Source organism: Sinohyriopsis cumingii, chromosome 10 (genome assembly GCF_028554795.1).
Source record: "Sinohyriopsis cumingii isolate HCF-2022 chromosome 10, ASM2855479v2, whole genome shotgun sequence".
Classification (NCBI taxonomy): domain Eukaryota; kingdom Metazoa; phylum Mollusca; class Bivalvia; order Unionida; family Unionidae; genus Sinohyriopsis; species Sinohyriopsis cumingii.
Window position 1 is genome coordinate 42,063,091 of NC_142970.1, and position 17,803 is coordinate 42,080,893.

The window sequence follows — 17,803 nt, forward strand, 5'->3', positions numbered from 1 at the left end:
TGTGTTTGGTCATTGTTGCGAGTGTTGAGCCGAAATGATACAATCATGTTTTGATGCAGAAATATCATGCTTGAAACAAATATTGTCAAGTAAATTGTCACAGAATAACAGTACGTGGATAAGCGTCAACAATGAATTGTTGCGTCGGACGTCATCATTGATGGATATAATGTCATACGTACCTGTAAGAAGATATAGAATACCACATGTTGTTCGATGATCTGATCAAAACACCACAGAGTTATTTGTGGGCACATCACCAAATGGTTGTCATCCGATATTAGGTCAACTAAAGCGATCTCATGCGTATGTATTTCACCAGCAGTAATAGGTGCAAAAAACATCACACTGATTTTTTTGTTCTGTGGATGAGACTGTATTGTTTGGCGATTATATCATGGGTCTCTCCAGTGTCAGCATTGTATTATTCGGCTTCTCAATTGCCTGTAGTAAACGCGTAATCGTCTCCAAAGTTATTTGCTGTTTTTTATGATATATTTGGGGCGTTTGATTATATTACGAACTTGACCCAGTGGAGTCCACCATTAACACAAATCTGTAAATCAGCTTGTCAAATAATCGAGTACGCCTATTTCAGGGTACTCATACCAAACTTCATTAGAAGCAGCAAATAAAATACTTTTATAAATTAAGCCCGCATAAATAACCTCAACGTACCCATCACTAAAGAAGATGCCAACATGCGTCTTGTTAAACTGCTGTACTTAACCAATAATGTGAAACGACTTGTAAATTTCATCCAAATTTTTGCGGCTTTTAAATTCGGTGATAGCGTTTACGACTTTTCTCACGTATTTGTGTCAATCACTTTTGTATCGTGATATTTTGTTTTGTAAAACATATACTGTAAATTGGAGAGTTTGGATGGCATTCTGATTTGTATGACCCGAAAGCTTTTGTTTAATTAGTCTAATTAACTTCACTTAGTTTAATCAAGAAGGTCACTCCCTTCAGACACATTGTGCATGTTATCTTTCTTTTGCGGGTGTGCTTTATATTTTCCTAAACAATCTGCTCTAGTTTATTTTGTTCCATTTCTAAGATCATTCCCAGTTTACAACTATAAATTAATTTTGGTCAGGGAAATACATACAACATTTTTTGTGCATCCTGGATAATGCTGTGTGATGCCGATAAAGCGAGATCAGTGTATCCCTTATGCGTTTGATATCCCGTTATCTTGACAGTTTAATGCCACTAATATAGACTTTCATCAATTCTTTTATTATAGTTTATAAATTTTTCGACTGACGATAGCCTAATATTTGAATAATAACGACCGTAAACATTTCTTTGATTCGAAAATATTCACAGCCTACCTCAATTATATCTTTTCGCTAGTACAAAATCAGCGGGCAGTGCATATTCCATGCTATAGAGACTATACCATGGAGCAAATCAAAATACAACCTCTGTCGATATGACACAATGAGAAATACAAGCATGTCTGCATATAGAATAGATTTAAACATATTAAGTGCTACCAATACATTCACTTATTACATGGGTCTGTCCGCAGCGTGCATTGATCGGTACCACATTTGTGAAAAAGCACAATTAGTTTCAAAGTCTGGTTTTTGCACACCCTTCTTGTGGCACTGAGTACGAGAATGTACCCCACCAATGACTGGATCATTTGTTTTCATAATTAAAATTGCAGAAACATACAATGGTCACATATGGGCTTACTATGTGATGATGATAGAGTCTACGACGGGTGGCAGACATCCCAAAGAGGGTCAAGTAGGGCAAATTACTCACTGTCATACTATCTACAAAAACTAAGATGATGTCATTTCGTCGGGCCAGCTCAAAACTCAATGTTCTGTTGATTTACATATTAGCTATTGATATACATACTACTTATGGTATGCATGGTGTACCTTACTAAACGTACACATTTGCATTCCGTGTCGTTTGTCTTACTCTGACATAGTTAAATCTGATCATGTACGAAGACACCGTGTTACAAACCCTACTGTATACATGCAAAAACAGGAAGATACACATACTCCGTGCCAGGAAAATCAGTCATTTTGATAAGAACTGTCTGAGTTAACTGATGAGGATAGCATGTAGTCCTGATAGGTGCACATGGGCAGGCATTCCAACATCTGTGAAATCAAATATGAGATGGGCTGGCTAAATGAGTGACTACCAAATAAGAATTTCTACAGTTGAAGATCACTATATTGCATGATATGTGGACTGCCTATGTTAACAGTTCCATCAAGTCACCCTTGAAAAATTGAGTTTTTAGACGATCTTGCACATGAACCTCCCAACCTGGTTTATCCTTGTGTTGATAAATACAGAGGCAGTACATAATTACTAAACCGCAAAGTAAAACATAGCCTCCTACTTCTATTGATCAATCAGCCCCTAGTGCATCTCCAATCCAGTGTGTCACTGATGGTCCAGAACATAAATTCGCCTAATCGTCGATGCATATGTTGATAGAAACAAACTCAGCCAGTGATATCATGGTTATCTATGAAGGCAATGGACCAAAACCAACACAAGCTATATGCTTTCATCTTCATCATATTGTTCGTTCTGATATACACATGTGTACACTAATATTTTCTGGATATGCGCATGGAATCATTATGTGGTATGACTCTACAATACCTAACAATAAGTGCAGTTGTTTGGAAAAATTATCATTAAAATAACATGCTATTCTGTATAAGTTCTGTTAACAAACTTATATCTAAAGGTCAATTGTCTAGCTTCAAATTGCTTTGTCAGCATTAACAGTAAACTATCCGAAATGAATCGATAGGTCCTGCATACATGACAGTTATGAGTATGTGTGTTTATATTTACTTTGTAAATGCTCACAAGTGTAAAATAATATAAGCCATTTGCAAGTATATACATGATAACCTTAACAATAAAACAGTTGCAAAAACAATATTTTTATGAAGCTAAAAAACAATGAAACCTTGTTCTTCGAATGTATTGTCCACTGAAATCTCCAAGCCATAACCTAGAGATTTGAATAATCAACTAAGATGCTACACTTCGATTCAGTTTTCCTAATGTCTGCTTATAAAACTGGTATACTATATCATTACTAAAAAAGATTATGCCTTTGAAGTTCATAATATTTGGTGCAGTCCATCCTTCTAAGCGCCTGTGTTAGCACAGATGCAAATTTCAACATTGTAGTCATATCCAAATTGAAACTAATTGGAAGAAAGCTGTGTAAAATACTACAATAAAATACTACAATTCATTGCTGTAACGGAGTATCATGGACATGAAAACAAACGTAGTGCTGAACAATTTGCTCAGGCAATATACCCTCTTCCCATACGACAAGTCTATAGTTAACACTGAAACATGTGTGAATTAAATGTCTGATCACTATGGATATATTCTGATTATGAACAAAATATGAAGTATGTTTGGAAAAAGTTTCCAGATGCATTAAAAATCATGCCATGTCACATTCGTACAGACTTTAGGAAAAGAATAAACATATTCTACAGAACAATAAGGATAATTCAGGAATGGTAGGAATATTACGATTGTCAAGATGGTCTATGTGTCAGTCATATTGGATGTTCGAACACCATTATCATATATAACACATTAGAAAATGACATGTATGTGTGCGTATATATACATATATATATATATGTGTGTGTGTGTGTGTGTGTGTGTGTGTGTGTGAGTCATTCATGGCAGGACACTTTATATCCATATTGTCAAATTGTGTTCAGTGGTTGTAGAAGTGATATCATTTAAATATCTTCCTTCAGTAGTTGCCATAATTGGTACGAAAGGCGCACATGCTAGAAGTTGAATACAACAACTGTCGATGGATGATGCACAGGCATTTTACGCTTTCTTAGAATCAACTAAATTTTAATGGTGTAAATGCCACTATGCATTCTGTGGAATTTGATCAAATTAGATAAGCTGTATTTTATCAATTATTTGAACCTCTCTCCTTAATAAAGTAGTGGTAAATGTGCATCCCGACAGATCAGAATTAAATGTAAAAGTAAAGTATAATCCGATTCTCTCTGAAAACTTTATTCTAAATATGTTCAATGTTTGATTTTTACAATGTTCATTTTTTTCTGATGGACCATTGATGAGAGATAGGCACATAAGAAGCCAAACGCTGTCATGTTAGATTTGTATCTAGTATCTCAGTTTTATTCCTCTTGATTTTCTCGAAATGTATATGCTTAAAGCTATCGGGCATTGTTTAGTTCAGTCCATACAGTAAACATTCGTGAAATAACAAATCGCCAGTCTTGATGGCTGTGAAGGAATACAGCTTAATCAATGCATACGAACACTTAATGCAAAAACTGGGTCTAATGTTATCTTTGGATCAATACCAGCTTTTCTATGTATATCCTTATCTGTTCATAGATGATGTGTGTATTCAGACTATGGGGGTCCTTCCAGTGTAACTCTTCACCTTAGATGGTCATTGTCTGATGATATAAAACAAACACTAACGACAAAAAATGATTGTTAGTTTTCAAAATGTAAGCACATGCCAAAATTAGAAATTACCTGACTCCCAAAACAAATGGATGCCTTGATATTAGGATTTGACGAACCTTCTCAACATCTCCCTTGAACGTCTCTGCAACGGTTTTGCCACGGTGTTTTCCTTGCATACCTGTAAGATGTTGTGCATCATGAACATCGTTCCCAGCTACAAATACACCATATACATGATCACCTGAAAAACAAACAGTGAACTTTGCGTTGATGGGAAACACCCATAAACATGGAAAGCAAACATCAGCAAGCAAGAAAATGATATGACTCAAACTTACAGCGAACCAGCTACCCGATTATGAAGATTTACTAGAAGTAACAAGAAGAGAACAAGTCATATTTTGTAGTAAAACACACAAGACAACTCCGAATACTTGGCCATCGTTGCAAAGGAAAGATTGCAAAAGCCTAACAAATCACATGATATGTAGATTACTAATGTGATACAGGAAGAACATATACTGCAAATATCTTGTACCATAATAATGTATGCTGAGGAAGGGGGGAGGAAGACTATGTGGTTACATATTAAAAGTGTTCACTTCTATTTAAAGTAAAGAGACGAGTCATTCAGAAATAGTTATAACAATTTCAAGATGACCACTGTGGCGGTCCTGATTTTCATTTATGACAAACTTATAGCACAATAAAACGTTTAAGCAAATGTCCAATGTTTACGCCAACATGTATTTAGGAAAGGTAGCAACAACAAGATTTTCATATTATATAGGCATGTAGCATAATTTTATTTGTGATCAGCAACACAATGCCAATACAATGCTCCTTAATCAGTAGTAGTAACTGTAATACGGTTTACATATTAAGAAGTCTTTCAGAAAATAAAATGACTCATGTTGATATAAATATCCATTCAGCAAGAGGAGCGACAACAATATTATCAACATTGCCATAATGACTGCTATACTAGATGTCAGTGCAACAGTTCTCATCTTGGAATCATCATTGAAGAAGACCAGCGATGCGAAAATGATCAAGGTGAACACTGTGATGACAATACTGAATATCTGGCCTCAAAGATTTTCATTAATAACCAACGAACTCTTTTAAGAAAATACTACATTGTGCCCATTCTTTTCGCAAGAGTAGCGATATCAACATTTTCAAGAAGGCTGTTTTGGTTGCTAGTTTTGATGTCTGAGCAGCACCATTTTCATTTCGGACCAGCTTGGTGATGGAATGAAGGTGTATGCATATTATCCCGGCGATCACCCAAGTAGGTTGGAACAGCAGCGATTGCAAATTTGTGTTAAATGATGGATGGATGATGTACCAGTTATAACAGATCATATAATCTCCTCTGGTATATAACTACCATTGATACAAGTATATCCAGTCTGATTCCTTCTTAGATTTAATTTGGAAAATGTACTTAAATGCTAGTACCTGCCACAAAACAAAGAATATTACACACAAGATTATCCAACTGAGGCTTTCATACAATTAACATTTCGTGTCAGTTCCTTTGGAAATTGTTAGGTTTGCTTTAATGAATATCGGAGTAATGAAATGACTTATCTCTTTAATTGCTTTCCTTTGAGAGGTGCGTGTTTATCATCAAGTGTGTTCTTATTCAAAATAATATTCACATAGCTAAAGAAAGAAGAGTTCATGGGGACTGGAGTGGATTGACTTTAAAGATATAAGAGTTCATGGGGATTGGAGTGAATTGACTTCAATGTTGATCTCAACAATACTTAATTGTACTTCATGCCTAACACGAGTTCCTGAAAAGGACTGACACTCAAAAGTCCAAACTTAATTTCCAGGGACTCATTTTTTCCTAACAAGTATCAGATGTTTACATTATTCTTAATAATAACCATAGCTATATATATATATTTAATAACCTTATAATTCCAGATGTTGTAGGTAGTGAAGAAACTAGATTAATAGTGTCAAGAACCTATATGCAAAGATAAGAGACAGTTAAATATCTTGAGGGATAGTCTACAAATGGAAAGCCATGAACGAACATACAAGTGTATTTTATATAGGTGGGATGGACAAAACTGGTGAATGATTTTGGTAAAGGATGTGATATAGAATGACCATGACATCAATAAGTCACGAGTGCGAGTCATCTGGTGTATGAATGCACATTTAACCCCCCTAGAGCCATTGGTTCAGTTCCCATTGTAATTAGATTATGTTGACGGATCGATAGGAAACTACTGTTACCTTGTACTAATCAGATGTACGTTTTAAAGAAACAAAAACAAACTTACCCTCAAGTTGTGATGAACATATATAGATGAAGACAAGCTCAAGCGTATATAATTAGCAAAATTGAAAACGTTCAAATCACAATGAGGTAGAAAACTATGGATGTATGGTTGAAAACTAGGAAGGCTGCCAGATAGAGTTAAGTGAAAAGAATTATGTAGTTAATGAGCTCGAAGTGTCAGCGCTAGATTCAAAAGTATTTGATATCAGGTCATTTTCACAGTCAAACTCTGAACTGTTTTCCTTTTATCAACAAATATGTGTAAAAATTAATATTCAGAAAATGTTACTTTATGAATGGGATCTATTATCTTATTTTCATTCATTTTTTATAAAGGTTTCTCGGATAATTTGATTTGAGTATTGTCAAACAAATTATAAATATAGTAAGCTAAGTGACACTTATAATACGCTTTGGGATCTGATGCCTTGACTTAAAATTTAATGCTAAAAAAAAAGCACATGTTAGCGCAAAGATGGTTTAGAAATGTATTAATATTCCAATATAAATATGCTATATTATTTAAATTATGCTTTCTATATTTCTGTTAATGAGAGAAAGAAAATTATAAATTGTTAATCTCTAGCTTTGCAGTACAATTCGCTTGTATTAGTTATACATTAAACTTGATCAAAATAAATATTTTATTTTGCTTATGTTCAATTACAAAAAAAAAAAAAAAAAATTTGGTCACAAAATTCTTTACCAGTTCAATACATTACAATAAAACATGTAGCGACTATATGCGCTTAAACAAAATAACAAATAAGCAAACACTAAAGTATTGGTACCCCTGTAGTGGCCTTAAATGTGGATATGTGCCAACATTATTTTGATGTATCACTAAAAATGCAAATTATTGTTTCTGTCAAGCAGTAATATTAATCACTAGTGAATAATTGAAATATTTAAACCCAAATTAAGAAATGAACACAGAACAAATTATTCTGCTTCAGATGATTTAGCAAAAAATGAGTATCGTTTCTAATAAAAATCATTGTATAAAATCAAATACACAATAACAGAATTAGGATGAGGACCAAAGGTTCAATTCTAGAACAATGATGTGAAGGATATAAGGACTATACTGAAATCATAACAAGGAACATGACAAACATTAAGAACACCAGTATTTCATGGGGAAAAGCCAATGTCCTTGATTCAGATTAAGATAAACATTATTCTGTTTACAAAAGTCAATGCACCAAGTCATGTCCACCATTAATCTGGTCTTCAACTAAGGTCAATACGAATTACAATTACACACTTCATATAATCATCATGAGAAGCCAACATTAGAAATTATATAGCCCAACCACCTACGCTCATAAAGCAAAAAATGTACAAATCGTTCATTAAACTATTAGCCAAAAAATATGCACTTGATTAACAATTACATCAGATGAAGTCTTATACATAAACATTAAAAATGTCATGCTTCTATATTTTTGAAAGCTAATCTGCTTTGAGAGTACATTTTCAGTTCATGTGCCTAATGTAAGTACCGTATTCCTGTAAAATCAAATCACACCTAAGAAATTTCTACTTTTTGTTTTTCATCTTACCGATGAAAGCAAAGGGTTGTGTTGACTTAATATCATAATCCGAAAAGGAAAAGGATTAATATATACTTCAAAGTGTTGCAATGCCAATGTCAGGCCAAACATTCCTTCTCAATTATGGAATAATTTCCCTGGTGTTTCATAATTTGTTAGCAAAAATAGCAAACAGAATCATCCATACCATTGTCTTGTTCTGAAACAATACCCTGCCAAACCTACCATCACTTGCATCAATGGACATTTTATATGGCTGACTGAAATTTTATAAATCTAGTGCTTCCTTAAGGACGGTCCTTAACTTATTAAAAGCTTCCTGAAATTTTTCAGACGGATGAAACTTTGTTTTCCTACTTAATTAACTACTCAGGATTTCATCAATAAGAGAAACATTTGAAAACTAAATTCTGATAATATTCAGCCGTACCCAAAAATCATATCATTTGCTTTATACTGAGAGGCACACAATAGTCAGAAATAGCATTGACCTAAGATATATAGGTTAAACCTGTCTGTGTCCTTTAAAATATCATGAAAAGAAACAAGCACGTCGAAACTCACGTTTAAATTAATTACCAAATTTGTGTCAGTGAGTCAAAAAATTTCCAGAAGGTTTGCAAGAGATGTATCATTGATGATGAAATTATCGAAGAAATTATCACAGTTATCTAGACCAAGTATAGTCATGCTCATGCAACATTGTAAAGCACAAGGTGAACATTTCATCCCGAAATGGCATAATTTTATTTTGACAAAGTCCATCTGGAGTTACTAATGTGAAATTTCCTATGCGTTTTCTATGAATGGAATTTGCCACACTCCATTCAAAAGGTCACACTTGGTGACATACTCTGCATTTCCACTTTGGTCAACGCAGTCATCGATTGCAAAAAGGTGAATAAGGTTCGTGTCAGTTTACAGTGAAGGCACTACAGTTGATAACGAAAATAAGATCTTTATTTATTTATAATTAAATATAGCAAACCTTAAACCAGACACATGCACATAAATTCCAACATTGTATTTTTAACACAATCATGTGCACTCATTTCAATAACTGATATAACGAGAAATGTATCTGTTCCGAACTGAAAGGAATCATAACATGTACTGTAAAACAAATACTCTAAACGATGAACGGAATGTAATTAAACAGAGCTTAAGCACAGATTTAAACAATGACTAATCAATAAAACACTAATCGGATCATGTTTCATTCCACTAATGATGATCGTGATTCTCTAAGAGACATATCATTACCACACAAATAATTGAAATAACGATTGGCACTGCAATGTTGATAAAATAATTTCAAACAACATTGACAATGACTATTTTTCTTTCAAATGGTGGTACATGAATATCAAGAAACGCATGGCAATGGTAATGATTCACTCAAATAGTGATATATGGTTTTCACACATATAGTGACAATGATTATGAGGATAGATTGAAACATGTATCTTGTGGCGTCCCATTCACAATCGCAAGGTGTTTTCAGCTCCACTGCTCTGCCGGATGGTCGGAGAGACACTATACATGGTCTGCCCCTCCCGGTTTGCCTAAGAATATGTTGAATACCCTTTTTCCATGCAGACCCATTGGTTCTGAAGCTCTGTTCCCTCACCACAAAATTACCAATGTTCCTATGGGCAAAAGACACAATCGACAAGAGCACTCGGATATATACATACCCAAACAACACTTTCAGCACCATGCGTAACAGCATAGATAAAACATAGATCTGTACACATCAATGTCTCAATGTCATGCATTTTGCACCACAGTTTCCTCGTTTGTTTATCATCCTTTTTTGTACAGCTCTAAACGCATCTGCTCTATTAGTTCTTAATTTGTTCTAAGTTTGTTAAGTATCATCCCAGCAGAAGCAGATTTTTCCACTAAATTTCATCTTAAATGCCTTATTAATGTATATCACTTTTAGATAAAAGTAATGTCCAACAAAGCCAGCGCATGAGCATACAGTGATTTATCGTTAAGACCTTTGAATATCAGACGTGCATAAACAGTTTGTTATACTGTTAAAGATGTAAAGTGTTGGCAACTGCTCAGTCCTTCTTGTTACTACCTAGTAAAGTGTTGGCAACTGCTCAGTCCCGTATGTTTAAATAACTAGTAAAGTGTTACAACTAATCAGTCCTTTTTGTTACTAACTAGTAACGTGTTGGTAACTGCTCATTCATGCATTCTACTAACTACTAAAGTGTTGGCAAATGCTCAGTCATATGTGTTACTAACTGCAACTTTGTAAGACTGGAATTTGGCGAAAGTTAGAATCTCTGAATTAAGTGTCATTGACTTTTTCAACTATGTTATAAGTTAAGAAAAAGGCAACAATACCTGTATATACACTAAACACACACACACACACACACATCGATTTATATGTATTTATAGCATATGTAGAAGTCTTCCATTTCTCTATTAACATTTTGTTGTTTGTATGCATGAAAACACAAAAAATGTTCCTGGATAGCATCTGAGTGATATGTGCTCATGTTTCTCTAGAATGGTGTGCATCCAGTTCTTTCATCTCTGAAGAACTAACGTTCTACTTGAGAAATCGATCCTAGTTAAACATATTTAGAAGTGCTGGAGTCATTGACCCAATACTGCTATGTACTTTGAAGTATCGTAGTCATAGCTTCATCTACCTTATGACGCATTTGTCCAACACAGTAAACATATTGCTTCTTCTTGACACAGGTTTACTGTTATAAGAATATATAGGTTTAATACATTGCATTTGTTGACATTCAAAAACATAATCAGTTCCATTTGCATAATCATTATTCTGCTTAGGCTTTTGATATAGTTGAGAAAACATTTTATGGAACGTTTTTATTATATCTAAGGCACTAGAACTAATTTCACCATTTGCAGATGAAATGTCTTGTGTCGTATGAGTGTATTGACTTCGTTTTAAAATATCTGTCTGGGTCGTCTCTCTTTCCCTCATTCATGAGAGTACACCCCGCATCTGTTTTCAATTAAGTGATTTGCAATTACTGAGTTGTAATCATGACCTTAAATACAATAGCAATGTAACAATAATACAAGAAGAAATAAAATACATTAATGAATACAACTTTCTGACTGGAATATCTTAGACTATTGGTCAATAAATCTCTGCAGTAAAAGGCGTGTTGCACGCACCAGGGTTTCCATAGAGTCATGTATTTAATATCTCTACGTAAATAATATACTAATGATTTGTTTTATTACATGCATTATTGTATCGATTGTAGAGGATTGAAGCTTACTACACCATCCAAGATGCTACTGTATTCTACTGACATGAGTATTATATGGGTATAGCCATACTGAAACTTATATGAGGGGGTATTTAATCTGAGAGATGTACAACTCAGAGACAACCAGTTCACATTTTCCTCCTTAAGAATTGTAACCACTTTTATATATTTAGTGTAGTTTATATACTATTAGAATTTCAACAGCGGGAAAAGGGACACTCATTATCTTTGTTTTTTGAACTACTTGCTTTATTCAGTTTCATATGTTTGAAAACATGGTTTATAGTCTGAGCCCCTGCAATGATTATAATATTTTTCAGCTTTGTTGCCTTACAGTTATCACGGGAACATAGTGGGTATCATGTTCACTGTTCCACATACAAGTCAAATTCGTGTAGGCGTGAACAACCTGGATTGCCAAATGAACATTCATTGCTTGTTTACAAATAAGACTTATATATATATATATATATATATATATATATATATATATATATATATATATATATATATATATATATATATATATATATGGTCCAATATTCTTCTGGACAAGTGTATTTCCTTCTAAAACTGTACTATTTTAATGAACTTGATGTTCTTGATTCTTAAGCGTATGGCAGACATGTAACAAAAAAAACGAAAAGCATTGAAGGTCAAGCGTTTGATATAACAAATCATCCTTTATCATTTTTAAACGATTTTCATTTAGACTCTCATAACAGGACATATCAGAGGGCATAAGGATGCATCAGGTCTATTTTCGTCTCCAATTTTCAAGTAATTGTGTTTATATGAATTGTTTTATACAAACCTTCCCTTATTTCAGCTTCTCTCAAATATAATGTAATCAATCACTTAGTTAATTGCTTCTGGAAAGCATTCAGATTATACATGCACATCATTAAATTATATTTGCTAAAAAAGCAAGAATATAATGTATGCCAATTATTCAATGTAGAGTAATTAATTACCAAAAGGAGGTCTGGTTTTTCCGTGTAGTGGACACACAAGAGGATTCAAGTGGTGATTCATCAGACAGTGAATACAAAAATACTGGCATTGGTTCTGTATGCAGGATCTACCCTTGGTAGATAATTTTGCTGAAGTGATTGAATAAACTGTTCTCAAATATATCCTAATTGTTTTATTGGTATACTATGTAATTGTTATCATACATAATCATAATGTGCATTATTTTCTGTCAGCAAAATCTGAATAATAAATGCGCATGTGAAAACAATGCACATAGGAATTCGGATAATATGATACGAGTAATCAGCAAGTATGTTTCATACAGAAATGAAATGTATAATGTGTAAGTCAGAAATGTATTTTATAACATTCATTAGATTTTAATTCAGTAGTTACCTCAAGTACTCACACATGTACACATGCACCTTTTTATACGACGCTGTATGGTCTGGTTGATAAATATAAAATATCTGGAAATGGTATTGTTGTTACTAACTTTATTCAGAATATACACAATCTAAATGCCGTGTTATTTTAAATATGGCAAAATGAATGTCCTTGAAAGACGGTCGCTAGTTGCATTACTCCTATTCCATATACAATGCCAACTTTTCAGAATGGAACAAAACACAAATGCAGTCCTTTTATACATTACCTGCACTTTCTAAATTGTTTCCACATATTTATTTTACTTGTCAGTTTTGAACGCCTTTCATGTCTTTTTTGTTGATTTTTAAAGTGCATGTGCATCAAAGAAAATTACAATGGATATGTCATGTAGAACAAATCAATAGTTCCAATCTGGATGATCACCATGAAAACACGGACAGCAGATATATAACACACTCCAGATTAACCCTGAAATATTGAATTGAATCTAAGACCACATATCAGTACTAAATAAACACAACGTCTTCTAGTCTCACTAAGTTTATGCAAGCATTACCTATATTGTATCAAAATCCTTTGATGTTAAAATATATGCAAAGTGGAGAATAACTTCTAGCGCATCTTGAAAGTACTCCCTCCCAACGGTGAACTCAGTGATTGAACTGTATTAGGACATGCCTGGCTATCGAAACAATCAGGTTTGCAATTGATCAATTAGGCTGAAATTCAGTTTCATAAATAAGACACAGAGGAGTCCTAGCTCTGTATTTAAGGTCATCAACTGACCTCTTGTCATAACAAAAAAAACAGTAAACTAAGAAGCACTGATATCACACTTTCTAATCTAATCCCCAAACATAGAAATTGTCCACAAGTTGTGAGGAAATAAAACGGTCCAGTGGGTTGTATGTTCTAGTTTGTATACAGTATATACTAACTGAAAAGAATTTGAAAAAAAATAATTTAATTGTCATCTTTCAGTCATCACAGTAATTTTTGTTGAAGGCAACTGGATATTACTATATTGAAAGAAGCTACTTATTTGATTTCCAAAAAGACTTGTTTGAAAACGTAAGAGCCATCAACTACAAACTGCCGTCAACCAGGTGACCATATTCTATTTTCCATAATGTTTTGCTCTAGCTCATAACAATATTCGCTTTTCTGTTCTCTCTCATATTAACAAATGCATTCTAGAGGCGAGATTTAAATGTATGCATAGATGGTATTAAAGGTCACAAAAGGTATGGGAAAACAACATTTTACATGACCAAATTATTGTCAATAATATCGCCAACATTCTGTATGTTCATATCAACTGGGTAACAAAACCTTGATGTAAGCAAGTCAAGGTACAACGGAACTTGTCAGATTAGATAAGTATATTTCAATCTAGTTTTCAACCAATGATTCTGAAGATCATATACGAGTAAATTGTATCAAAAAGATTTGGAAATATATTTCGCAAAATAGCTACACGAACTTAATAAATGGATGCAAGAACAATGAACCAGTTTGTGTTATAAAAATTAATCAAGTAAACAAACTAAAATAAAACCCCTCATGGATGGATATTTGATGGTAGGAAATACAATTGTCTTATGAATTCTCCATTTTGTGAATCAGTGATGGTTTGCCGGCATTATTTCTCCAATAATGAAAGTCCTTTTATAATGGGATTTATTAGAAAGAGTAGAAATCAGGTCTTTTATAACTAGATGCTGTGGTAGTCGTATACACATTGGTACTGCCATGGGCTAAAAACACCATTTTAGATCCGGCCTCGGAAATTTCCACTAAGTAAATTTAAATTATTTAGTTAAAATATGGCCTAACTTTAGCAAATCAGTAGACATGAGGAGAGGGAGGTAGAAGCGGGGTAAACTAAATTACCCGGAATAAAGGTATATACAATAGTGCAAATATCTAATTAGCATGAATCTATGCTCTTGAATGTTGTAATGAAAAATATCGACAACTAACAAGTTCTGTAAATTTTACCAAGTAACTTCTTTCCTTAGATTATAAAGTGAATATTGCGAAAAGAACTTACTTTATTGTGAACTAAATTCCAAATAATCCTAACATTTCTAACTTAAGTCATAAGTTTTTAAAGTTCTGAATAATGTTATTGGTATTCCAAATATATCCAATGCTGGAAGTTTTGATGCATCAGTTATTACCACTGTCGTAGGGAAGTGTCAGCTGTATTTTTGGTGAATAGCGATAATACAATCTAAGAATACATTTTTATTTTGAATTTAACTACAAACCCAAGTCTCTATTTCCATAGATACTATTTCTGAGCACTTTCTATTTCCAGATAAGAATATGGTGCACAAAATAATTTGAATAACTAAATTCAAGCCAAATAAGATAATGGACACAAACATAATGCAACTGTTTCTGCTTACATCGTACAGCACAACGAACATTTTTACAGATTCCTCTTCGTGATCTCGGTTAATGTTAGCATTTGCTGAAATAAAATGTTACTAAATGGCATGTGTGTATATGTATGCAAGGCCGCTTCTCCTGCCATTTTTTGGTATGACTCGGCCGGGGCTCGAAACCGCGACGCTCTAATCACGTATGATACAAGATTGGTCATATGAAATTCTGAAATGTTCCAATTTTTATGCAATGATCTAAAGTCAAACACCTGCAGAAAAAAACAAAGCTACTATTATTGATTTTCTAGGACAACAATGGCCAAACATAAGCACACGCCATATTACAAAAATAACAATATTTTATAAAGCATCCATGGTGTACACTGCAACATAATAATTCCAATTACAAAAAAGAAAGACTTTACATTTCACTTTAAATGCAAAACAAACTGAAATAATCTAATTAATTACAATGCAATTGAAGTCTCAGATATAAAAATAAATTTAACAAGGGTTTACACAAATATTTCACTCCAATAATAACCCACCTTTAGTGCTACAGATCAAGACTGTATTGTCGGTCTTTACCTTTGCTCTTAGCGTCAACTTCTGTTTTCGATCTGTATACTGAATTGCTTATTTAGATTCCTTTCTGAAAAGTTTCCGAAATTCCATGTCATGCATCTATTGGTTCTACTTGGCCTTTGCGACCCAGGATATTTTCGAGGTCAAAATATATGACTGTGAATATCTTCTAATCTAATCTATCCGGCTCTAGCTATCGCCCAAAATCAACACATATTGGGATCATATTTCTAAATTCAGGAAATAAGGATTTTTTTACAATAAACCAAGGGTATAAAGCATTTAATCCTGATCTATTTTTAGTTCTCCCAAAGAAGTCCTGTAACTAATGAGACCAATTTATCATCGCATTCGAAAGAGCTACAGTTATACACAAAAACACAATGCATTCTTGGAGCGAATATTTAGTTATATAGAGAGATAAGATTATTTAAATTACAGTTTTGATTTGCTTGAATTCGTTCCATTTCGAAAATACGAACTTCGTTAAGTAATACAGCATTACACTTTACATTCAGCAAACATAATTTAAATTGTTTTAAATGAAGCAAATTCTGAATGCCCCTTTAATAAGTGAAATTAATAATGTTTTAGAAAAGAATGCCATTGAGGATAAATCACATCACTAAATCTATCTTTAATGGAACGCAGTTTAAACAGCGATTTCATTTTATACTTCATATGTTTGCGTTGCAAACAAAACCCAAATTTCTCTTAAAAATGCTTAAAGTTTAAATAGCTTTTACTCCCTTATTACGTTATTTAAACTAAGCCAAAATCATTTTGGAAAGAGATAAAACCTTCATTTTAAATTGGTACACACATTTTATCCAGTACAAATTTTCGGTCCGGTATTTCTTCCAGTAAAAATCGTTATTTTGATTGATCTAGTGACTGGGAAAATCGTCGTTATGTGTATATGGGGTGGGGTGGCAAATGTAAAGGCATAGAAAAGCGTACCTGGGGATCAAAGAGTTAATATCAGTCATTGTGGAATCAATTTCATATGTGTTCCAATATAATATAAGAGGAATGTTTTATTTAAATTATTCATTGGAATTGCAAAGTGGTCTGTGATATCTATGACTAAACCACTAGTGTGGAATTATTCCGATTTCATTCAGGGACAATATAGATTTCATTAGTGAAATGCATTATAACTGTTAGAAGACAGTAGCATTCAAGATTATTGGTACAACAGCACAATCAATATCTATTTTTAATTCATAACACTTTATTCTTTTGGATAACTTTTAGGTTTGGAAGGGATTTAATTCTCAATACACAGATTCATTTTCAATTTTTACTTTGTGTTCTAGGCAAATTAATTGAATTTTACTAAGCTTGATGATTGTGCTTTTCCGTTACTTAGCTTACAGAGTCGTCACACTCATATGAATTGGAAACAGTAATACAGACAAACATGGGCATGCAATAGAGGCAGTTACCTATATCAGAAACCAACACTGCGTATATGATGAAACATCGACAGCAAACACAATCGTGATGTCATAAAAAGATTCAAGGGACTTTTATTTTCTGTTAGCCTGTCACCTCAGAAGTTTTTATTTCTGTTCTGCGTTGTTGGCAATTTTCCATTACCACAAACAACATATCGAATTCAGCCATGCTAATTATGTTATGATCGATAGCCAACCAATGCAGTTTGTTAATTGTATTGAGAATATGTTTAGCATCTGGAAGAAATTCTAAAATAGACACATATTTGTGAATGTAATCATATCAAATTATTTTAAGTGAACTACGCATAACATTGGTAACTATCGATTTAGCTCCAAAAAAACACTGATTGGTGTGCCACTGTGA

General features: G+C 33.4%; 1 protein-coding gene across 7 annotated transcripts in view; it reads right to left on the reverse strand.

Annotated features, from left to right (window-relative positions):
- Positions 1 to 17,803, reverse strand: part of LOC149789932 (uncharacterized) — a 475,016-nt gene that overhangs the window by 12,940 nt on the left and 444,273 nt on the right. For all 7 annotated transcript variants that reach the window (XM_089972003.1, XM_089972000.1, XM_089971998.1 and 4 more), the window contains 2 exons: positions 12,608 to 12,736; positions 4,564 to 4,735 (listed from right to left, as the gene is read on the reverse strand). In XM_089972003.1, coding sequence (XP_089828129.1) covers positions 4,564 to 4,735; positions 12,608 to 12,736 — 301 coding nt within the window. The remainder of the gene's footprint in view (positions 1 to 4,563; positions 4,736 to 12,607; positions 12,737 to 17,803) is intronic.